At 36.5% G+C, this 24,791-nt stretch overlaps 1 protein-coding gene across 2 annotated transcripts in view; it reads right to left on the bottom strand.

The window, feature by feature from the left end:
- SMCHD1 (structural maintenance of chromosomes flexible hinge domain containing 1) overlaps positions 1–24,791 on the bottom strand; it is an 81,286-nt gene that overhangs the window by 27,459 nt on the left and 29,036 nt on the right. For both annotated transcript variants that reach the window (XM_080338941.1, XM_080338942.1), the window contains 13 exons: positions 20,526–20,603; positions 20,325–20,444; positions 17,473–17,617; positions 17,162–17,258; positions 13,759–13,831; positions 11,925–12,064; positions 10,784–10,918; positions 8,788–9,015; positions 7,964–8,112; positions 5,955–6,043; positions 4,974–5,092; positions 4,114–4,281; positions 2,210–2,335 (listed from right to left, as the gene is read on the bottom strand). In XM_080338941.1, the coding sequence (XP_080195067.1) occupies positions 2,210–2,335; positions 4,114–4,281; positions 4,974–5,092; positions 5,955–6,043; positions 7,964–8,112; positions 8,788–9,015; positions 10,784–10,918; positions 11,925–12,064; positions 13,759–13,831; positions 17,162–17,258; positions 17,473–17,617; positions 20,325–20,444; positions 20,526–20,603 (1,667 nt within the window). The remainder of the gene's footprint in view (positions 1–2,209; positions 2,336–4,113; positions 4,282–4,973; positions 5,093–5,954; positions 6,044–7,963; positions 8,113–8,787; positions 9,016–10,783; positions 10,919–11,924; positions 12,065–13,758; positions 13,832–17,161; positions 17,259–17,472; positions 17,618–20,324; positions 20,445–20,525; positions 20,604–24,791) is intronic.

Raw genomic sequence — 24,791 nt, 5'->3', positions numbered from 1 at the left:
AAATGCAGCAATGTGATGTAAATGTTTGTCATTATCTGAATAGTGTTTGGCATTAAATTGCTTTCTATTTTCTATTTCAGCACAAATTTCAGTGCCCACTTACACAAAACCCCATGTTTTTAGAATATCTGAAGTGGGCAAACTTCTTCCCAAATTATTTTCTTTCCCAAGTCTCATGCCAGTAAGTTAAAAGAATGAAACTACTTTAAGGAAAGAAAAAACCAAAAAAAGTGAAAGCTGATTCGTAACAGATCAGCTATGGGAGCATGATTTTATACTACCATGTCAATATAGGAAAGCAGTGACAAAAACTGTATGCCTAATGGTTTAAATGGAAGGCAGCATTACGAAGATATATTAAGGAAATTGCCAGCCATTTAATGAGCTCTTTTGAAGAATATACTCCACTCAACAAAATAAATCTGTATTTGAAATTACTGTACATCACAGAATGTCAAGTTTTAATTTTTACAAGAACCAGTGCTTTGTGCATTTCCACTACTGAGCTGCACACAATAGTTCAGTGAGTTTCTGTTCAGTCACACTAATTTGGTTTTGGACCTGTAAGACAGAGAATAGAGTATGCAAAATGCATGCTGGTACTGCAGAATATCAGGCTTAGGAAACTTAAGAGGATGGGATGCGAAATTTGTACAGACAGCTTATCTGAGAAGGTCAGTTCCCAGAAGCTTCTCATTTTCTTTGGGAGACTATGCATACAACCTATTTGAAATGCCCAGGCAAGACAGTTCTATAAAGGGTTCTCCAAGATACTCCCGAAGACTGATCCAATGTCTATTCAGCAAACATGCAGCTAGTTGCTCTGCTTATGTATGAAAGTAACTCTTAGAAATTATACAGGTGTTAAGCTGTGGGAGAGTGCAGTAATAAACACCTTATAACTATAGTACACCTTGGCTTTCAGAACACTGTCTCCTGGACATATCCCACTTTGATAGAAAGCATGCAGACCTTCTAAGACATGCTGCTGGAGGAATGCATAATTTCTGAAAAGACACAGCATGCCATCACCACATCTCTTTGATCAGGCAGCACAACCACACAGTGTTACTGTCAAGGTTGTATGTTCGCTCAAGAACAACATAACTAGAAGCCCTAAGGAGCTGCAGTTGCCATCATAGAGGCAGTTATTTTGGGGAAACAAACAAAAATCCCAAACTATGAGGCAGGCTTCTATGATTCAAAAGAGCTAGAAGAAAAATGTTCAAGATACAATGAAATTTCTTCCAAAAAATCCAGTAAAAGTAAGTAATAGTAGCATAGTTAAAATGTGGGAAAGGTGAGGCTGTGGCACAGTTCTTGAGGGATAAGCAAAAGGAGTTCTTGGCTGCTGTGTGTTCAGAGAGAAGAGGGACATAAATGCATGGCAAGCAGGAATAAAAAGGGAATAGGACAAGCACTGCATGAAAAAATGTCATGTCCAGAGGTGGATGAATTGTATACCCTGTATTGATCATGTACACATTCAGTACAACAGTCTCTGCACGGACAGGAACATTTGACAGTTTGACTTATTGTTCCAATAACAAGAACAAAAAATTTTAATGAATGGAGTATAATGTCAAACTGCTTTTTTCATACGGACCAATGAACAGACCACCTAGCACTCATACCTGCCTCACGGAAAAGACAGTAACCACTTGAATTTGGGTTAAATTTGCAGCCTCCTTGCTTTTCACAGGGATAATGAAGGAAGGAGCAAACCTGCTAACTACCTTTACATACAGATGGTAAGTCTGTATGTATGATAAGTGATTCAGGAATCACAATCAAAGAACAACCAGATAAAAATGATTTGGTTGTTGGTTCAGACCATATCATCATCATTATTATGACTCAGTAAATTACTGCAGATAAAGAAGGGGACAGGGAGTGTGGCATGCTGGCAGAATTTGGAAAAAAATTCAATAGAAGATGCAGAGTGTATACTAATTACACTTGGACACTGTACTATACGAATTTTGTTATATATATGATTGTTATAATGGAATGGAGCTGAGCAATCTGTCCTGGGAATTGTTTACATTAGTAATTGTCACTACTGTTATATGAGATTAATTATTTTTTATGCCCTTACAATACTGTATTCATTTTTCAAAAAAAAAATATTGAAAATGAAGAAGATAATGTCAATATGACAGCAAAAATTCATGTTAAATAAAGTTCACATAATAAGGCCTATGCTTACCTTTAAGCTGTTACTCTTTGTAAGGCTGATTTTGACATTAGGTTCAGGAGATGGATTTCCCCACTGATCACACACCTGAACAATAAGGGGCTTCTGCAATTCTCTACCATTAATCACTGCAACAGGCTGGAAGAGATAAAATTGCATTTTACTATTCTGCTCTAGGTATATCAGAAATCCATGGCAGGTCAAGAATCTGCAGAGCAATAGAGTCCGCTTTTTGCATGCTATTTGTCTCCCATAACAGCTAGACAATGACAGAGCTGTAAAACTTCAGGAAGGTATTTCCAGAGTTTTCCTATTTACATTCTCTTGTCATTCTGAAATGCACTACTTGAATTGAATTGCATGTGTTACTCATGTTGATGTGACTAAAAGGATGGACATGCTTCTGAAGAGGCTTATGAAACAGTCTCCTTGTGGCAGAGGAGCAAATCTGTTACGGATTGGAAGGGACCTCGAAAGATCATTCAGTCCAATCCCCCTGCCGGAGCAGGAACACCTAGATGAGGCTACACAAGAATGTGTCCAGGCGGGTTTTGAATGTCTCAAGGAGACTCCACAACCTCTCTGGGCAGCCTGTTCCAGTGCTCTGTTACTCTCACTGTGAAGAAGTTTCTTCTCAAATTTAAGTGGAACCTCTGGTGTTCCGGTTTGAACCCATTACCCCTTGTCCTACCATTGGCTGTCACTGAGAAGAGCCTGGCTCCATCCTCATGACACTCACCCTTTATATATCTATAAACATTAACAAGGTTACCCCTCAGTCTGCAGTTCTCCAAGCTAAAGAGACCCAGCTCCCTCAGCCTTTCCTCATAAGAGAGATGCTCCACTCCCTTAATCATCTTTGTTGCCCTGTGCTGGACTCTCTCCAGCAGTTCCCCGTCCTTCTTAAAGTGAGAGGCCCAGAACTGGAATGGCCTAAAACTTTTAACTTCTGATATATCTTAACAGCCTTCCAGAGAACAAAAATAGTTAGATACTCTCTGAACCTTTTGTTTCACATTTTTCTTCAGTAACTTCCTTCTCCATTTTCCCAACACCAAAAATCTTTATGCCTGTTCTCTACTCAGAGAACCCATTTCCTCTTACTTGCTTCCACTCTCCTATTCTGTTTTCTGCTGCAACTTCAGCACTATTGTTTGAAGAGACAAAGTAAACATTGAGAAATAATTTAAAAACCCAGCAAATGAATGGATGGTAGCAAAAGTCTCCCTCCTTTTTATTTTATGTAATTACTGTACTCTCTTCCCTGCTTTCTGTCTGTAAACTCTTGTAAATATAAGTAAATTTGTGACTGCCTTTCTAGGTCCTAAACATCAAAAAAGCCAGTACGAGATAAAGGAGAGACATGTTCCTGTGTGACCTCATCTAGGTGTTCCTGCTCTGGCAGGGGGATTGGACTAGATGATCTTCTGAGGTCCCTTCCAATCCCAAACATACTGTGATACTACCATTAAGGACTGTATCTTTGGCAAATAGCAGTGGAAGAGAGCTGTTAGGATCCAGCCTGCAGTTAAAAAATACCTCATCTGTAGAAGGGCAAATATGACAGAATAAACAGTTTAAGAGATATTAAGGAATACGGTGTTGTAAACACACGCATGAGTTAGACAACTCAACAATAACTTCACTTTTAAATAACTAATGTAGTTATTTTATGAAAAATTATTCACTTCTACAGTTTCATTTAAAATACATCTAACTTTACTTGTGTTATGTTGTCCTGGATAGAATAAAAGTATGTCTCTAGCGTTGTCATATTCTACAATTATTAGAAATATCAATACTAAGAAATCAGGGTTTTCAGCATTGCATCCTGTACTCCATAAAGCTTTGGAAATAAAAGACATGCTGACTAGTGACTCCAATGTTTTTTCCAAAACCAAAACTGTTCACCTTACCTTTTCTAACTCTGGCCAATCCACAAACTGCAATTTAGCAGGCGATCCTGCAGTTAAATTTAATCTGAGAAAGTCAGAAAATTCACGCCAAGCGAGGCACAATTGTTTGCTTCCAAGTGAACAAGGTTTAAACCGAATACCTTTTACTCTCATTGTTAGAGTACTTTCCTATTGAGAAACAAAAAGAAGATTTTATCAAGAACAAATAAAATGAAGTATAATTTATTCATTTTTTTTCAATATGGTATTTTAATATTGATGCCCATTAGACACTATTTGCTGCTTTTACAGTAAGACAGTGGATTAAAAATTAAACTACAAGTTTTCCCTTTTGTGAAATTTAAATGGACTTGTTGTGTAAGAAGTGATCAATTTCAAACTCAAGCATTTCTCAGGAACCTGTTTTCAATGTGTAAGAGTTACATACAACTTAGTTATATTCATCATATTTTAAAAGGTATAGAACACGTTTTTAATTGAACTATAGCAGACAGTATCATTAGGCCATTCTACAAGTTTCTTCAACAGGTCATAAAATCAACTGTACCACCATAAACAAACAAGACGGAAAAAAGTTGGAAGATAAAGAACAACGGATTAGAGACAAAGCAAACCTGACTCAAGTGAACTGGCCCTCATGTTGTATAGCTGCAGCAGTGATAAGGTTTTTAACAGATGCTGCTGTGTTCCTTAGAACAGGATCATATGATATTAATGGTTTAAGTCTCTATCTTCTCACAGCTTACCAGCTAGTGCTTGACTAGCTTTCCAGAGTTTTGATTCAATTCTGTGTGACAGAATTAAGACAATTACCCTACAAAGGCCACAGAGAAATAAACTATATGACATCTTATAAATACCTGCCAAGTTATTTTCAAATTCGATTTATCAAGTCCAGGCCCAGCAACTCCTAGGGAATTTAGACACGCAGATGTCATGGTCTGAACCTGATTTCCATACTGATCTGTAATCATTACCTCTGTTAAAAAAGATGATGATTAAAATTATTTTTAATACAACTATCTCAGCAGCTGCTTTAAGGAAACATTATGCAACATATGAAACATAAATGTATAAAACATACACACAATATAGAGAAAATTTACATGAGTATCACTGAATCACAGAATGGCTGAGGTTGGAAAGGACCTCTGGAGGTCATCTGGTCCAGCCTCCCCACCTAAGCAGGGCCACATGCAGCAGATTGCCCAGGACTGTGTCCAGAGGGCATCTGAATATCTCCAAGGATGCAGACTCTACAACCTCCCTTGGCAACCTGTGCCAGTGCTCAGTCACCGTCACACTGAAAAAGCATCTCCTGATGTTCAGAGGGAACCTCCTGTTAGTTCGTCCTACGTGCTTTTCTTTGCTCACACACAACCTTCTAATGCCCCAAAATACTGCAAGAATTTTTAATTGCTTACTATGACATGTAGCAATGGCATAGAGAAATCGAAGGAGAAGACTGATCCCTAAGATGCTTTCCTCTTACGCTAAAACTAATCTTACAATGTTTCACTTAGAAGTCTATGTCTTTGAAATAGTCTGAGGGCTGTTATGGCCTGTAAGATTTCAGAACATACAAATTAAACAAAAATTTATGAATAATTTTAACTCAGTGTGATGAATGTCTCAATGTACAAACTAAGAGGCAAATTTTATGAAAGAGTAACTCCAGAACTGTAAAATGGCAGTTAAAAAAGTCTGATCATCCTTGCATGAATGAGAATGTAAATCTGTTTTTTATATTAAAATAATTAAAGATAATTCATTCCTGCTAAGAAATTGCAAAGAAAAAGAAATGTATCTTACAAGAAATTGAAGAATATGCAAATACTCACCAATTTCACCTTGAAGTTCTTCACCCATCTGCAGTGTGTTTGGTCCATTTAATTTACATTTAATGTGTTTGGGTTCATCAGGAAGTGGCCTAAGTCAGCACATGAAAATTGACTTATACTCATGAAGGCATTCATATATAACAGAATAGTATACATGATAAAACATACATGAGTTATCACTAATTTGTGACTGGAATTATTTTTTTTTATTTTATCCTTGCACTTATTTACAGGATCAAGCCTTGTGCAGGCAAGTCACATAGTAGCATTCACCTCAGTCCTATCGGGGGAGCTTATCAGACACTACTTGCATAACAAACCACAGCAATGTTATGGGATTTTACTTTATCTGTAATAACTTGCCTACCAGTATTTTACCATAGACCAGATCATTAGCCAGATAAAGCAGAATTCAAGTTTGGAGTATTTTACATCTTGAAAAAAAAAACATCCCCAATACCTCTAAGCCAAAGTAACATACAATTGTCTACGTATTAAAATACATCTATTACTGTAAAAAAAATTATAATATCAACATCAATCCTGATATTTGCATACAAAACTACTACAGTCTCCCTTGCTATGAAAATATTTGCTGACTTCTTCAGGACCTGATTACAGCAAACATAGTTGAAAATGTTTGTGATATGTTTTTTCCTTAAGAGCAAAACAAAACCAGAGCACACTACAAGAATTATGGAGAAGATGAACAACTATAAAAAATAATATCAGATTTCCATTTCTTCTTTTGCTATGATAAAGCAGAAGTTATCAGCTTAACTATACCTAACACTAGTCTCTTAAAAATACTTTCTAGGGTGTTTTTGAACAATCTCAGCCTTTCATTCAATTTACTTGATGCAGGTTAACATATGTCCTAGCCTTCCAAACATTTAAGAGTTATCTGACATCTAAGTTATTTAAGAGTTATCCAACACAAAGATTTTTTTGCTCCTTTGGTGCTGCTTTAGCTTTTCCAAGCTAAAAAAATATATTGAGATCTTTAAAAACCCCATTAGAATTACCTCCAGTTAACTGTTATGACAACTACAATAGAATAACCCCTAAACAGAAGTTCCCTGATCTGAGACTACTTCTCAATGACAAGCAAAAACGTATTGAAAACATTCAATAAATCAATCCACTGTTCTACTTCATTTCAAAAAGAGAGGTATCAATTCAGTCTGCCTTTCTGCTCTTTCTAAAAGAAAAAATACTGAAAATGTTTCTGTCTGACAGTGCTGCATCATAGAGAACTTTTTACAAACATCACACTCTCAGTATTTTAAAGAATCTTAACACTTAGTGACTAATTTATTTTTTCTACTGCAGATCTGTAAAATGTCCAATTGCTACAAATTTACCATGGCATCGGCATGCTGTGAACTAGTTACTTAATTTTAACCTATTAAGAACACACGAAATCCCATAGAGCCATTTAGAATCAGATTCATCTTAACAAACTTCATAAAAATGTAATATGTAGACCTAACTGCCTAGACCCACTAAGAGTAAGGCAACTTTAAAGTTCAATTTACAGCTTGTCACTTTTGACTGAGTTACTGGATGCAGATGTCCAGCATTTGGCTAGATAAATTCTATCTTTACCTTCAAAGTAATAACCTCTGTTATTAACTCCATAGTGATATTTCTCTTTGGTAACCAGTGACCTGACTCTTCAGTAAAACTTGTTATTCTATAATCTGATGTTTACTAAAAGTTTTCAAAGATAGCAATAATCTTCTTCAGTGTGCGCATACTTAGGCCAGTGATTACAGACCTGGATACAAATAGATTGTTATGGAGTATTTCACAAAAGTAATGTCTTCATCTGCAAACAATTTCTACAAAAGCCCTCCCCCACCCAACCAAACTTACATTCCCCTGTTAATTTGCTAATTATTTTCATTATTTCAGCTTCTGTAGAAATATTTTTTTACCCCCAAGTACAGAGCTACAATCCTTTGCCAATAACATAATTAATAAAAAAGTATTTTAAGTGAACAAACCTGACTGTGAATGCACTCTCCAAAGACACATGGTCATCAAGATAACTAATTAGACAGTAACGAACATCTTTTACTGATGTTGGTACTTTTACATCAGGTAATAATCCCTGAATCAACTGTTCTCTGTTAATTTTAGGTGTCCAGTTAACCTGAAATTAAAATTTCTTAAATTAATCAAAAGTTGAATTATTAATGACTGGCTACATAACACATCTGTGGTAATTCTATATATGCTGAAGTAAGATGCAGGAAATAGAAGCTTCCAATGGAAAACCTGTGCAATTTCCAACAGTAATCAACAGTATCTTCCCAAATGCAGAATATTACTCTAAAAAAAAAAAACCCAAACAAAACAAAACATACATTTATTTTATATTTTGTTAGTGTCACGTATTCAGTGAAGCTCTGTCTTTGAATTAGGTTCCACATATGCACACAGACAGAAGGATAAGATGGGTAAGCAGATCTTCATGAAAGAACATGCCTGTTCAGGGTTCCTAAATGCTGGGAAAACTCCAGATCTGAAGAATCGTAACTATGGCAGAATTACTTCACTGTGTTTAGGAGGTACATTGGAAATTATTTTTCATAACACTACCCTGAAGCATTTTTTTAACATTTCATTTCTTTTCAAAATTACTATCTCATTAAGGAAATAATTTTAGTAAAATGATTTTAAAAAAATATTAAGCAGAGTGAAGTTCTCATGTTTAATAATTCAGTCTTGAGAAATATGATTTCATAGTTGGATGTCTGTGGATTTTAGAGAATGAGCATTCTATCTCTCCCCCATACTATGCTGTTGTTTACTCAAAAATACTTGCCTTGATCTTTTCTGCCATGGTGGGAGTTATGTGTATCTCCCTTTCTCCTTCATCATACATCTGAAATATAAGGTGGTGCATGACACCGCCAGCAACCCAATTAATTTCATCCTGATGTTTAATTTGAATAGCTTTTTGTCCATCCATACTTAAGACCTGTAGCCTTGCAACACGACTGCTAGGAAGAAGTTTAATGATCTTTTCCACTGGTGGCACATCTTTACAACTCTATATAGGGGAAAAAGAAAAAATATATATAATTAAGATACAAAATATACATATATGTATAAATATCACTCCGTAACAGGCTATGGCACTACTCTGGATTACCAGGTGTGACCAGGTGTCCAAACATGAAATCAGCTTAACTTGCCAAAAGCAAATCAAAAGGATACACCAGAATACTTACAACTTTTCACAGATACTAGAATTGATGCTAGCTATTTAGAAAATATTTTCTATTCCAAAGGTACTGTGTTACACAATTTACAAAATACTTCTTAAGAGTAATTTTAAGTATCCTTTCCCTTAGGTTATCTTGCCATATTATTATTTGTTTACACATTTTTTAGAGTAAAGCACCACAAAGGTCTTATTTTCTCCAGCAACATGGCTCTCCTGAGTACCAAAGAACTGGGATGTTAACGGCATATAAGAAATTCAAACTTCAAGAGCTTTAAGCCTGAAATGCTATAAAAACCTACTGATTTTTAACATTTGAAAAAATACACCCTTCTTCGATGAGCACAGCTTCACCAAAGGCAAATCCTGCATGACCAAACTAGTGGCTTTCAGGAGAGGCTATAGATTTCATCTATCTGGACTTCAGTAAAGCCTTTGACACAATCCCACACAACATCCTTTTAAATTGGAGAGAAATGGATTTGATGGGTGGACTGTTCGGTGGATGAGGGACTGGCTGGATGGTCATACCCAGAGGGTAACGATCAATGGGACAACGTCTGGATGGCCACTGGTGGCAAGTGGTGTCACTCAGGGGTCTGTACTGGGACCAGTACTGTTTAATGTCTTCATCAATGACACAGACAATGGAACTGAGTGCATCCTCTGCAAGTTTGCAGATGACACTAGCTGAGTGGTGTGGTTGGCACACCTGAGGGACTGATGCCATCCAGAGGGACCTGGACAAGCCTGAGAAGTGGGCCTGTGTGAACCTCATGAGGTTCAACAAGAACAACTGCAAGGTCCTGCACCTGGGTTGTGGCAATCCCCAGTATCAATACAGGCTGGGGGATGAGGGGATTGAGAGGACTTGGGGGTACTGGTGGATTTAAGATTGGACGAGCTGGCAACGTGTGCTTGCAGCCCAAAAGGTCAATTGTATATTGGGCATCATCAGAATCTGCGTAGCCAGCAGGTTGAGGGAGGTGATTCTGCCCCTCTGCTCTGCTCTGGTGAGACCCCACCTTGAGTTCTGTGTCCAGCTCTGGGGCCCTCAGTACAGGAAAGACATGGACCTGTTGGGGAGGGGCCAGAGGAGGCCACAAAAATGATCAGAGGGCTGGAACAGCTCTGCTGTGAGGACAGGCTGACAGAGTTGGGGTTGTTCAGCCTGGAGAATATCAGGCTGCAGGAAGACCTTATTGCAGCCTTTCAGAACTTAGATGGGGACAGAATTTTTAGCAGGACCTGTTACGACAGGACAAGGGGTAATAGTTTTAAACTCAAAGAGAGGAGATTCAGGCTGGACATGAGGAAGAAAATTTTATCCCAGGAATAATGCACATTTCTGAAATGTTTCAGGATTTCAGAAAAAAAAGACTAAGAATTGAAGAAAAAAAAAAGAAAAAAAAAGCCTTTTGATGATTCCTCAGAGAGGAAAATGGGCAACCACCTGATTATCAGGCTTATGGTAACTAAACTAGTAACTTTTAGGGGTTAATTTTATTCATAAAAGTCTTCAGTACGCTAGCAAGACAGTACAATAAACTGCTTAAAATCTTTTGTTCATCCAAACATCCCAATCAATACTTACAGGTATTTCAATCTTTGCTTTCAGCATCTGGTCTTTCTTGATATTCTGCACATGTAAAACTGGACCAGTCAAAATATTTGTTCCTGCATTACTGCAGTCCACAGAATACACAGGAAGGTTTGAAGCACCTATAAACTATTTGAAATATTAAAATTAAACTTCAGGTTTCTTTTACAGAACTACCAGGATTATTCCAGAAAAGATTATTTGTAAAAGTTCAAATACATATAGGATTATTTACAGATACATTTTATAGATTTTGGTTTGCCAGACGCCTGCAAGATCAACACCTGTATTTTTTCACAGGTGATAAGAGATATGTAGGAGAAAGTTACAGAAGTACAATTTACTATCTATTTAACTGTTTTGTATTAACACTGGTCTCTTTTGCCATTATGGCAATAAATTCAGTTGTTAAATACACCAGCTTTTCATTAATCTTCTAAAAATCACACATTAAATAGAATTCAAATATCAAGTTCAACATGTCATCATACCACTGTAGACCCAATCTAAAGGAAAGGAATGGATGCATATAAAGGGTAAACGGAATGCAGACTATTTTGCAGTGGGAAAAGCATTTTTATTTGTTTACCTGTTCTTGCTAGAAGACTGATTTCACTAGAACTGGAAAAGTCACTTTCTAGAGTTAAAAAAACCCCTAGGTCCAAAAGGGCAAAAGTCTTATTTCTAAAAGCCACAGTAACATCTGCTTTCCCTTCTGAACTTACATAAGTTCTTACAATGACAGTCTTATCTAATATTATTTTTAGGCACTAGACTTGAATTTCCATCTTAAAAAAAAATAAATTCAAAAGTATGGTGTATAAAGTTTTTTCCTGAACAAATCTTAGCACTGTATATGGAAGACATGACCTAAAGTATCTTAAAATTGTAGCTATATATCCTCACATAACTTTCTCTTTCATTTCTAGGGCCAGGCTTCTCTGATTCTGAAACTTACTGAATGACTCATAACAGATGAGGCAAGGGAGTCACAGTTATGGCTACAAAGCTACAGAAACTTCAAAGTGTTATTAAAGATAATACATTCTATGTAGATGTCAAAATAGGCTCTTTTCCCAGCCCTTTGAAAAGCAAGTATCAAAATCCTTATGATACATAATGAAATGCAGTTTACCTTACAATGGACTATCAACTTTGGCTGTGCTGTTATATTTCCTGATTCATCCAGAACCTCAACCTGAAAGGGGAAAGCTGTACCATTTTCAATCTTTAGAACTTCAGAATCTGGTTTCACTTTCAATTGACGAGGAGGGCCTGTAAAAATGCACGATTGCAGAAGAGTGGTTATACTTCAGATAACTCGCGAGACATGGAATTTCAGTTTTTGCTATCTCAAAAAGTTTTCATAGCCAAACTACCAAGATACTTGTAGTAACAAACCATTTAGACCAATTCAAGTGTACTGGTTTATGCCAAGAAGTTCTAGACACTTCCTGTCCTTCGATACATACCAGGTGCCAAACTTTTGAATGAATTCAATAAAGAACAGTTAGACAAACATGATGAACTTCAGCACATAAAAGGTGTAAACACATGATACAGTGCTATTTACAAACTATATGGATTCACATTCATCAAAAGAAACTTGGAGCTTTCTCTTGACATGTTAAAACCAAAGATGTTAATGTTGAGATATCTGATCAAATATGATGTGCAGCAGTTTAATTATCAAAGCCACCACAGCTACAACTTGCAGACGAGGAAAAGAAAATTTTGTTGGCATTACTTGAATAGTAGAGTGAAGCTATTCAAGTAAGTCTGTCTCCTTGAACATATAATTATTTTATCAGTTAAAAAAAAAAGGAAATAATAGATTACTATTTAAAAACAAGTTCTGAAGGAACAAAGAAGGCCATTCTTCAGAAACATCCTTTATGCATCATTCATGAAAACTTCCATTTCAAACTCACTGGTTAAAGAACAGGAAAGACTGAAATAGCTTTTATTCATGCCTTCCTAAAAAAACAGCTTTAAAAGCTGAGAATACGTCCAATGAGAAGAAAGAGGCAGTGAAGTATCTCTACATTGCAAAAAGCAAAAGATTCTAAGGAAGGATGAAGTTGCCTTCAGTCCAAGGCAAATGACTGAGCAACACACAATACAACATATCTCAAGTCAGATTGTCCCACTCCATTTTCTACATGAAGCTTTAACTCCTCAAAAGATAAAGAATAATGGAATAAACTGTGCACTGTTGGTCTAAAAAAGCTTTAAGTACACAATTTCTCTGCAAAATTAAATGAGAAAGCCAAAAGTTTGGTAATTTGGGAGGCCAAAAATCAGCCTTCAAACTATGCCTTATCTCTCAAATCCAAAAAACCCGGGTAACAAGGGATGATAACAGCTAACACAGAAGGGAATCCTCAGTATCAAGACATTCACAAAACATAAAATTCTGGTAAGAGCAGTGGACTTTCAGACTTCTGTATTCCTCTCTTGCATTATGATAAAGTCAACATATAACACTGAAAACTTCAGACACAATCCCAACTGTCAAAGCATCCCCCCTTTGCTGAAGTAAGAAACTGAATGAGCGGTTATTCATTCACAGAACACTTTCTACAGGGAGAACAGGACAGGGAAGATTAGCATAGTTTAAGGAGATTAATGCTGAAGAAAACTGACAAGAAATTAATTCATTCAATGGTACTGGGTTAGAAAAAGATTTAAAATAATTAATAAAAAAAGAAGTGAAAAATCAGTCTCAAGAAAGCAGACAAATTCCAGCTGCTAGAATAAGAGACAGGATCGGGCTGCAAGTTTGATGTTATTCCTGCCAAGAATGACGTGCCCTTAGCTTTATTTAGTTTCAGACATCACTTGGATGAGTTAGAATATCCTTTTTTATGCCTCACAAAATATTTTACCTTCTTGGGAGAAGCAGCATTTCATTAATAGTGTCAGTATAAATTTCAAAGGAATTCACTAAGTATTTTAAGGGTACTTACCAGGCTGCAATCTTATTTTAAAGTTTTGTGTGTCTTCTTTCAAACCAGGAAGAGTAACCTTCACATTAAAGTTCTAATGAAAAGAATATTTTAAATATTAACCTTAAACCAAACCAGATCATAAATTATCTCACATAGTCACATCAATTCATATGTATGTAAATTTCAGAAGTCTATCCAAATTTTCTTGCACTGCTACATAAATATTTTTTTTTCTGTACCTGTCTTTTTCTTATTATTCCCAGATACGTTCAATCCAGGATTTGCATGTCAAACTACGTGGTTCTGAAACCACTAAAAGCAGCTATCACAACTTGTTGTTTCCTGCTTAAAAGTTGTTTTAGTGGGGAAAAAAAATCTATTGGTTCAAAAAAAGTTTTAAAGAAAGGGTCTGCAAGTTCTGCGTTCATTGTTCCTTAGCTAATTGCCTGAAGCAAGGCATCACAATTACTATCCACATCATCTTTGAGTAAGGTCTCAAGAGAAAAAAACTTCTGTAAAACAACAGTTCTTCCAGTACCTAAATGAGACCTTCAATAAAGCTGGAGAGGAACTTTTTACAAGACCATGCTGTGATAAGGCAAGGAGGGGGCAGTGGGGTTGGAACTAGATGATCTTTAACGTCCAAACCATTCTATTATTCTATAACTGCATCATTAAAACTGTTTTGATGTTGAAACCAGAGAGGGAAGCAGTCTAGTCAATAACCTTAAAATCTCCAATTTTAAAAAAATAGTTGCACTGCAGATATGCAAATTTCATATTTGAGTATATTTAGTTGCAACTCATGAATTGTCTTTTTTTAGACGTTCACAAAGACTGCCTCTAGAAAGGTTTAGTTTGATAATCCTGGCTTATGACCTTCCTGTGCCTGACAGGGTATGTGAAACATTAACACCTTCTAGACTGGATGAAAAGAATTGGGTAATTCTTCTGGTTTGCTGGATAAGAGAAGCAGAAAGCACAATGAGGGCACCTGGGCAGGTGCATGGCTGCTGGCTGGCCACACGGGTGCATGAAAACTCTCCAGCTCTGACCAGCCAGCCAGCCCTACTACTCTGCCTGCAAGGCAATCAGCAAGCATCAGCTGGAGCCCCATTAAACCACATGGCGAATCACAAGAAAAAGGGAAGGCAAAATATACTAAAGTTACATTTTGGGGGACTGGGAAAAAAAAAGGGGGGGAGGGAGGGCAGGGAGAAGGGAAAAATAAGGTAGGAAATAAAACATAGGAAAGTGGTATAGGTGATAGTTGGCATTTAGTGTTAATAAGTTGAATTCTTCAGTAGTGCATTCACAAGATTCGTATTAATGCACTAGACACTCCTCCTACGCTCCCTTTCTTTTACTTTCAACCCTTTCCTGCAATACTCATTTTTACGAAATATTGTCTTCTTAATGCTGAACTATTTTCCATCTCTGATTAATCAGTTTACATCTTTAACTTAAATTCTTCTACTTCTTCAGCATCTGTGTCCTCTAGGGAAGTTCTTTTCCTTTATTCTGCATGACCCCTGTATCTACTTTCTGTTTGCTTTCTAGTCTGCTTCAATGTATATTGCAGTATTTTCAAATGTAAAGAAGAATAAGGAAACATTATTTTACTTTTTTAAAATCTCTTCTTCACCCTTCTCCTGACTGTATTAGAAATCTTATAAGGAAGCAGTCTTCTTGATATTACTTACACATGTCTTAAAAATTTCCTCTTTATTCACCCACAATCAAAACATACTTCTCTCTGTCTTGACCGGTTTGGGTGGAATTAAGTCAATGCCTACAGAAGTAAATGAAATTTGCTTTCTCTTTCTTCTCTATCAGTGCTTCCTTTACTGATGACTGTGATATTCTGTATTTTCTATCTCAATCAAGTTTCTCTTCTCCATTTGGCATTATTATTCCTTCGACATTTTTTTCCTTACACTTTTCTCTGAAAAACATTATTGTTTTCCATGCTTTCCTTTTATTTTTGTTCTCTCATTCACTTTCTCCTTCTAAACTCTTTCCTGAATGCTATTACTAGCTGTTTCTCTGTGATATTTTAGCTGTTCTCCTACCACTTCAAAATCAACTTCTAAGCTGCTGAAAATTTCTGTATTATTCTCTGGTTCTTATTTTAAATTAGGCACTGAAAATTACACTGTATTTATGTTTTTTAATTATATGTTGTTTTTACTCCATTGTCCCACCATCCTGCATTTTGCCATTATTTTTCATTACCATCTAAAACAGTCCTTTTTTTCATATAAATTAGAACTGCTACTTTCAGTGCCAGTTCCTGTACTGTCTCCAACATTTTATGCAATTAAGCAACATGAGAAAATAACACGCATTCTTTTGCATTTAGTATGGTATTATTTCTGTACTGCAACTTCCTTAAATGACTCTTGGCCTTGTCCCTCACCAAACTTACAAAAAGACATTGAGGTGCTGGAGAGAGTTCAGAGGAGGGTGACAAATCTCGTGAGGGGCCTGGCGCACAAGTCTGATGAGGAGCAGCTGAGGGAACTGGGGCTGTTTAGCCTGGAGAAAAGGAGGGTGAGGGGAGACCTTATTGCTATCTACAACTACCTGAAAGGAGGTTGTAGCATGGGGGGTGTTGGTCTCTTCTCCCATGTAGCAAGTGATAGGATGAGAGGAAATGGCCTCAAGTTGTGCCAGGGGAGGTTTAGATTGGGTATTAGGAAAAAATGCTCCACAGAAAGGGTTGTCAGGCATTGGAATAGGCTGCCCAAGGAAGTGGTAGAGTGACCATCCCTGGAGGTGTTTAAAAGATGCTTAGACGAGGCTCTTAGGGACATGGTTTGGTGCTAGAGTTAGGTTCTGGTTGGACTCGATGATCCTGAGGGTCTCTTCCAACCAAAATGTTTCTGTTCTATTCTATTCAAATGTATGTCTTGCTACAGCCCGGCACTTTTGCTTCTATACATGTTATTACCCACAATCCACCTCTATCCTCTGTCTACAGAAGCTCTAGCAGTTACCACTCATATTAGCTACTACCACTCTTCATCTCAACTACAAGAATGAAAGATTTCAGTGCACAAGTCACCAGGATGATTTGGCTTAACCAATTTCAGCATTGGTTTAAACTAAGATGGCTGATTTAGCATGTTGAGTACCACTCCCTCACACACCCATGTGTTGCTCAGTCCCTCTGGCTCCAGTCCCATCAGCTACAGAGTGCAGCTGTGGGAAAGACAAATTGCTCCAAGTAGAGCTGTGAGAGATCATTTGAAAGATATTCCAAGAAATACTTGTAATTATTAGTGTAGACCAAACCTAGCTCACACTCTGTGCCAATCCATTTTACACAAAAAATATTTGCTCTGTGTGTGGTTCTGTGGTTTGTTGGTGGTGGTTTGGTCTTTTTAATGTCACTTCAGGTTTAAATGCATTAGCCTACCTTGCCCTGGCAACTATTTACACAGCCTTGAGCAGTGACACCTTTAATGATGCACTTTGTTCCCAGAGTTATTCCTTCATACCGCAACGTCAATCCACTAGAAAAATACATAGAAACAAAACAATCAATTTAAAAATAAACACACTGTTTTAATACACAAGATACTTTCAGATACTCTTATGGAAACAAAAGCAAAAATGCCAGTTAATTTACGTGAAAAGTATCCAGTATATCATTCAAAACTCAAAGAATTACTATAGTAATATCACATGAAGAAAGGATAAAAAAAATAGTTGAAATAGTTGAATTACCTAGCTTCAAGAACTGGTTTAATGGCAGTTGTCAACTGTGTTGCATGACCAAATTCATCCTGTAATTCCAAAGGAATATCAAAAGGTACTCCAACTCGAAGAGGAAGTTCCAAAGGACCCACTGAAAATTTCTCTGGTTTGCCCTCTAAGAGAAGAGACAAACACATTTTTAGAAGCAATTATATGTTCTGTGGAATCAAACTGGTTTGGACAAGTGTCCTTCGAAAAATGAAGCAATACAGTGCTAAACTAATGGTAGATAAATATCTTATAAAATTATTTTGGACTCAAATTAACACCTACTTTCACTACCTCCAAGTGCCATTATCAGGGAGCTTCTTTTGCACAAGAGATGTGAAAATCATGGGGGGAGTAAAAATGTTACCTTGTACTGGTCAAAATTATTTCAACAGTTGCAACAACAAAGGGACCTCAGCCTTTCAGTATTTACTGTTTTATTTACAAGGGAATGATAAAACTGTAAAATCATTTGAAAAAATAACAGTAAAAGAACTTCTGCACTAAGTGAATAACTACCAAAAGAACGTGTCTGAAATAAGACACAAAACTTATAGATTAACTTAGGAAGTTCACTTTAACTGGCATTTATGACAATTTCTTGGCTTACCAAGAGCAACTGTAAACACTGAGTAACAACCTACTGTTAGAGAAATAAAATAATTTGTTTCTCAGACAAATACGCTATTGATTTCAGTTTAGATTTTAATTATTCTTTTCTAGATTTTTACAATCTGTATACATAAAAGGTCACACAAATGTTTGTATTTAGAAATAACAAGTTTGAGGATTTATGGCTGCCTCTAAGACAACACAAAACATTGCAAAAATAAAGACTTGAAACATTCAGTTTTGAAGACTAAAGATATTAAAAATGTCAAATTATCTTCTCACTAGATAAAAAAGCAGCAACAGATAGCAAAAGTTGCTTTTGGTACACTTTGTGTTAAAAGTACTAAACTATTAGTTCATTAGATTTTTAGACTGTAGATTCCTTTCTGACAATTGTTCTTTTCTATTGCCATGGCAGAAGGAACCTTTAATTGAAGGCTGTCATGCTGGGGAAAGCCACAATTCTATTGAAAACACATCCCCAATGAATCCCTCCTGGTTTGTTCAGAGCACCTCTCCTTATTGGTTCCTCTATCACTTGAATGAGGAAGTTGTCATTGCTGCACCCCAGGAACCTTTTGGATTGCTTACGCCCTGCTGTGTTGCCCCTCCAGCAGATAGTGGGGTGGTTGAAGTCGCCCATGAAGATAAAGGTCTGCAAACATAATGCTGTTTCTGGCTGTCTGCAGAAAGCCTCATGCACTTGTTCTTCACAGTCAGGTGGCCTGCAGCAGACACTCACTACAGTGTCATCCATACTGGTTTACTCTTTAATCCTCACTCATAAGATCTTAGTTGGCTCATTATCCATGCCCAGGCAGAGCTCTGTGCATTCCAGCTGCTCTCTTAATAGAGGGCAACTTCATCTCCTTGCCATCCTGGTCTCTTTCCTAAAGAGCCTGTATCCATTGCAACATTCCAGTCATGTGAGTCATCCCCATCATGTCTCTATGACTCCAGCAAAATCAAAACCCTGATGTCTCTAAGTCACGTTATTCCCCATGCTGCATTGCCATAGTGTACATGCACTAGTGTACATGCAGTTCAGAGGCACCAAAACACGCAGATTTCCGAGAAAGGCTTTTGGGGATTTCTCCATAATTGCACCTTGTGGGCATTTCCTTGCATGCATACCAATGCCAGAGTTGAGCCTGCTTCAGCCCCATTTTGTTGATTTTGTGAGTTTTCTGTCACAACCCTCCAGGCCATTTGCTTGTCAGCCACATCCATCACTCCCTCACAGGGCTGCTAGTAACTCTCTTCCCCCCTGTAATTCCTAGTTTAACTTTGGCTTAGGTTTTGCCACTTCAGAAGGCGGCAAAGTCACGGCATGGCAAAATGCTGGAACAAAACTCTTCCTTTTGAGAAGACCTATTTTTCTCATATATGTAGGCCACAACTTTTTTTATTACCATGTACAAGCACACTTACATAAAAGGATGAGTCTTGGTAACAAGATGGAGCAGGGAATGTATAATCCACAGTAAGCATGTACTTTTGCAGATTAATTGAGCAAGTAAATAACTACAGATTTTTATTAAGAATTATTATGAAGTACAGAAAGGTATGTTTTTTTCAAATGCAATTAAATCTAATTTACAGATAACATATTACTCCTTCATAACTGAAAAACTAATAACTTCAGACATTTTACAGTATTATTTCTATTCTGGTACTCCAGTGAGTATTTGATGATGGTTAATCCAAAGATAGACACCCACTATAACTGAATAAGAATTTAGTTTTGTGTAGAATTCTTCTTTTAATTAGAAAAAAGAAAGACTTAAATCTCAGCATGTGTATTTTAAATTAATAACCTGGTTTTGAATGAGTTTCTCTCTATGGCTTAGACATGAAAGTTGGCCTAATGAATACTAGTTTTATGAAAGAATATTTATGTCAATTTATGTCATGAGGAAAAAGGAGGATTGTGATTCAGTTTATTAAGTATATTTAGGGAAGTTCACATCAGGGGAACGCTTTTGATTCCATCAACACCACTTTTTGTAAAACTGACTGTATAGCGCAGCCAACACGTTGCAGGTGATATCAAAACCTATTACACAAAAAAAATATTTTTTCCTGAATCTGCTTCATATTTGACATGCAAACAATACTTTCCAGAGCTGAAAATCACCTCTCAACTAAAACATGAACAATTTTGATATGAAATGCATCAAATAGAAATACTAAAAGAAAATTGGCATGACTGGAATTCTTACCTATAATAGTAAATTTAAATATTTTAGATGGTAGAGGCCTTCCGGCGTAAGTGTCTGCATTACTTTCATTCAATACTACTTGCAGTTTCAAGGTGTAGTTCCCAAGTTTCTGAAGATTTTCTAAACAGAAATACAAATACGATTAGAAAGCAAATAAATAAAATTATAAATTAACTGAAAATACTGCATATGTGAACTTACCCATTTTTTTAAACCAGTACGGCCATTTGCCTCCATGCTGACTGATATGGGATATTATTTCTTTATTCCCAGTAGGTGCTGAAACACAAAAAATTAGCTAGATATATTTAGACGTTACACCATACTTGTTAATTTTTTCAAGTATTACTATCACTCATTATTAAGTATTACTATCAATTCTAAATCTAATAAATTCAGACCGGCAATTAATCACAGCTAAAAAAATGAATTCCCTACTTAATTCCATTTTAATTAAAAACTGCTAGCCTCAGACACATTGAACTGAAAGCAGCACGTTTGTATAGCTGAATTTTATTAGCTCTGTGGTTATATGTTCCCCGTTAAGTCTGAGCAGTTGTAAGCTGTGCACTCCACACTGATCGACTTTACAAATGACCATAACAAATTAGCTTAAAAGGAAGTAATGATAAAAAGGTGTAGTTGACTGAATATACAATTGAGCGGAAAAGAACATTACTTCTTTTTTTTTCCTCCAAATACCTGTCTTTATAAACACTTCTGCAGCATTAAGACACGTCCAAAAAGAGAACACACAGAAACTTCAAGGCAATTTTTAGTGACTGATTCTATAACCTAAGATAAATACAGGAATAACATTTATTGTTTGAAACTTCAAGAGGAATTAATTATTTGTTTTTCAAAATATAATTTAGAATAAATACAGAATGTAACTGCAGTAAGAGTACATAGGACAAAAAGAAATGCAGTAAAAAAACCACATTGCTCTATAGCTATGTAAAACAGTTTTAGATCCTCTTGTTCTTGCACCAAATTGCATATGTAAGATAAAGTTAGAGTCATCAATTTTCTTCAGTGTATTTCTTTGCATGTGTAATTCTAGAAGTACTGGATTATTAAAACAAATTTTGATTGTGTTTTGTAGTAAGAGCTAATTCAGTTTTCTGTATCAGAGTATTTTCCACATTTAGTAGTTACTAACACTGAGAAAACAGAACGTCTCAAGTGAGCGCAGTTTTCCTGATGCAGCGTCAAATGCCACCAAGTTCAACTGAAAGTCTCTCTGTATTACACAAGATGCACACCTTTCTTCTTGTACCACCCCAATATAGATAATCCAAAGTGGAAATTTATCTATGGGAAGTAAAGAAAGTCTAATAATTCTGCATATAGCGATACATAAAAGATAACAATGAAACAAATGGGATCTTGGAAGAAAACAAATGAGAAAACTGTGGCTTTATTTAAAAGGCAAGGCTGTTATGTTCTCATGTTCTTTTCTGAAACAGGATACAATTCCAAGAGTAGTTCTGTGCAAGAAACTTAACAGGTATGTCCAATGTTATTGTGGTCTCTGTGATGAAAAAAATATCCTGACGTTTTATTGAACAACAGGCTAAAAATTGTTTCAGTGGAGCAACACATACAGATTTAGAATTTTATGGGGTATTACTCAATTTTTTCCTTTGGTAGCCCTTTAAACACTTTGTACTAGCAGTGATTAGTGAACTCTCCTCTGTTGTTTTGCTAGAAAGCATCATTAGGACTTCCTGATCACCATGTTCTTTTCTTGACACTTCCACACAAACGTATTTATGAATATTAGTGGTAGCCCTATAATAACTGAGAGATGGAAGGCTGCACTTGGTGTAAACTATACATACCACAAACAGCACAAGCAATTAAGCTTTTAGACTCTATAGAGTTTTGCAAAAAATACAAACCTGAAACTAAATTATTTAAATTTGGTTGTTTTTCCTCATACAGAAACAGAAGAGAATTCTCATTCATTGTTGAAGGGTTTTTTTGGTTTGTTGTTTGAAATCTTTTGAAAAGAATTGTTCTAGAGACAAAAGGATTATTATGGTGCCCACATTTGCTTTGCATATGAAGAAGGTTTCTATATGTAATATTTTGAAAAAAGCAGATAACTTAATGTCCCTTCTATGGCATAATATAAATCCATGGAGGGTACAGACAGAGGAAAAACATCTGTAATTTTGTTTCAAACGACGTATTATACCCAATAGCCATAGCCTTCATGGACTGGGAGAATTCAGTGGTGCATATTGAGAGAGGTGCATCTGAACGGCATCTTCCATTGTGGTTTACAGGAGCGAAATACCAATGTTCTTTTTTGGTCAGAAGAACAGTCAACTAAGTTCTAAAATAAATAATTCAGTGATGAAAATAGTTTGCTGTAGAGCACAAAAACCTGGAAAGATGCCTCACTACTGCCACAGATTGCCACAGCACCTACTTCACTATTTTAACAGAGGTACCTGCAATTTAATTGAGAAATTGGGAGTGATTCAAACATAATTTTCTGAGATAGAAATGCTTATTTCTCAGCCTCACCTTCGACAAAAACCACCTAGGCATGACTTTAAAAAAAAAATTTCCTAGAACCCAGTTTTCCTGGCAGCACCCTCTCCTAGCAGCCTCCTTCCATCAATCCTAACCTGAAATTTTAGAGTCAGTCTTAGAGAAACAACCCACTGATGGACAATCTATGCCTCCCTTTGGCAGGCACTTTCCACAGGCAGTTCCTTTGTCCTCCTCTTTCTTTCATTTGGTAGCCCCTTTGTGTTTCTGCTTCACCTAGACTCTTCAGCTTTCTCTGAGCTCTGACCCATAACTCCAGTCTCATTTTTTGGTCATACCTTACTGACTTCACCTCATTATGGTCCAGATGAAAAATTTCTCATATCCTAGTCACCTTGCCAGCCCTCACTTGTCCAAACCCTGGACAAGGTTCTCCTACCATGGTCCAGACAAGCAGTTTCTCACAGTCTAGTTCTCCTGCTATCCCACTCTTTCCTTTGGCTGCTTCTTTTATCCCCACTGGACCCCTCAATTTTATCAGTCTCTCAGTCATAATTCAAACCCTAATCTTGAATCAAACCTCGCATAAGGCTGCCAAGTAACAGACCAGATAAGAAGTTTCTCATAGCTCAACTCTCTTGGCAGTCCACAGTAGGTTTTGGCAGGTATTTCACTTGTCAAAAGAGAAGAGACTTTTTGTACATTATGTTTGCTGTTGGCCTTCATATGGATGTAAATATGTTGGTACAAATGAGAGCTTTACATTATAAGAAAGACTAGGGGTTTGAGTCTGACAGGTATGTCACATCCAAACTGGCACTTACAGGACTTATTCATTGTTCTGGTGAAGAACAGGAGGATTACACCAGTGATTGCTCAATTGACTAGAGACAAAAGTTAAGTCAGGAAGCAGTAAAAAGAGTTATAAGTACAAATTTCCATGAAGGAATCAAAGTGGTCAGGAGACATGAAAGGTCTGAAGATAGACTTTTCAGTGATCGGAGGCAAAGGGCAAGCTTAGTTTTTTGTTTCCTAGCAACAACACTGACAAAACATATGAGCGGAAACACCATGCCTCTTTCAAGTTTATACATCCTGAAGTCAGGATGGTCTACCTCAGTTAAGGTTGCAAAACACTGATTTAACCCCCAAGCTATTGTCAAATACAATCAGATAATCTGTATTATGTGAACATGGTTTTTTATATCCCAGCCTCTTTATGCCCCAACACACTACAGTGGACAATGGGCAAGCACAGCAGACAGTCCTCATACAACAAGTGCCATTAAAATACCATGTGTAGTCTTACAACACATACACTAAACTGAAGCTAAGATAGTTCCATTTGGTTTCCTTTAGCATAGATCACTACAGTAAGCTTAGTGCTTCAGAAAGGTATTTCTACAACTCTGATCAGATAAAAGGAATTGGATTTTCCTACTGCATATGGAAAGAAACAAGACAATATTTTAAGTTCCTGTAAATTTCAGATATATTTGATGTGCAGAGTTGGAGTTTTCAGAGAATTTAGAGTTCTAATTCTGTGTTCAACATGCAACTGAGTAGTTTCAGCTATCTTGCAATGTAAAAATACCAAGTGAAGCACCCATAAAGTTGGTATCGTTAGACACTAAACAGGTCTAATTTTACCTAGCTCATGTGAACTGCCATGTTGATTACAGAGACATTATCAATTTTAAACATGTTTTTATGCATATTAAGTAGATATCCTGGAATTGACAGGCCCTCCTTACATGTGATAGAAGATGTAATTGTAACATACCATTAAAACATTAAACATTTGGCATTGAAGCAATTACAGTTTCATGAAGTGTGGCTTTGGAATACTACATGCTCTGACGGATATTGTCCTTAAAATTAAAAGCTATATCGATCTATCAAATTCTAATATGCATTTTATGTATAAACACAAAGAAATATATTGTCCACGATGCATTTTTA

The sequence above is a fragment of the Nesoenas mayeri genome (assembly GCF_963082525.1).
Source record: "Nesoenas mayeri genome assembly, chromosome: 2".
Taxonomy (NCBI): Eukaryota; Metazoa; Chordata; class Aves; order Columbiformes; family Columbidae; genus Nesoenas; species Nesoenas mayeri.
The sequence above is the reverse complement of the archived record's forward strand: the minus strand, read 5'-3'. Positions and strand labels throughout refer to the sequence as shown.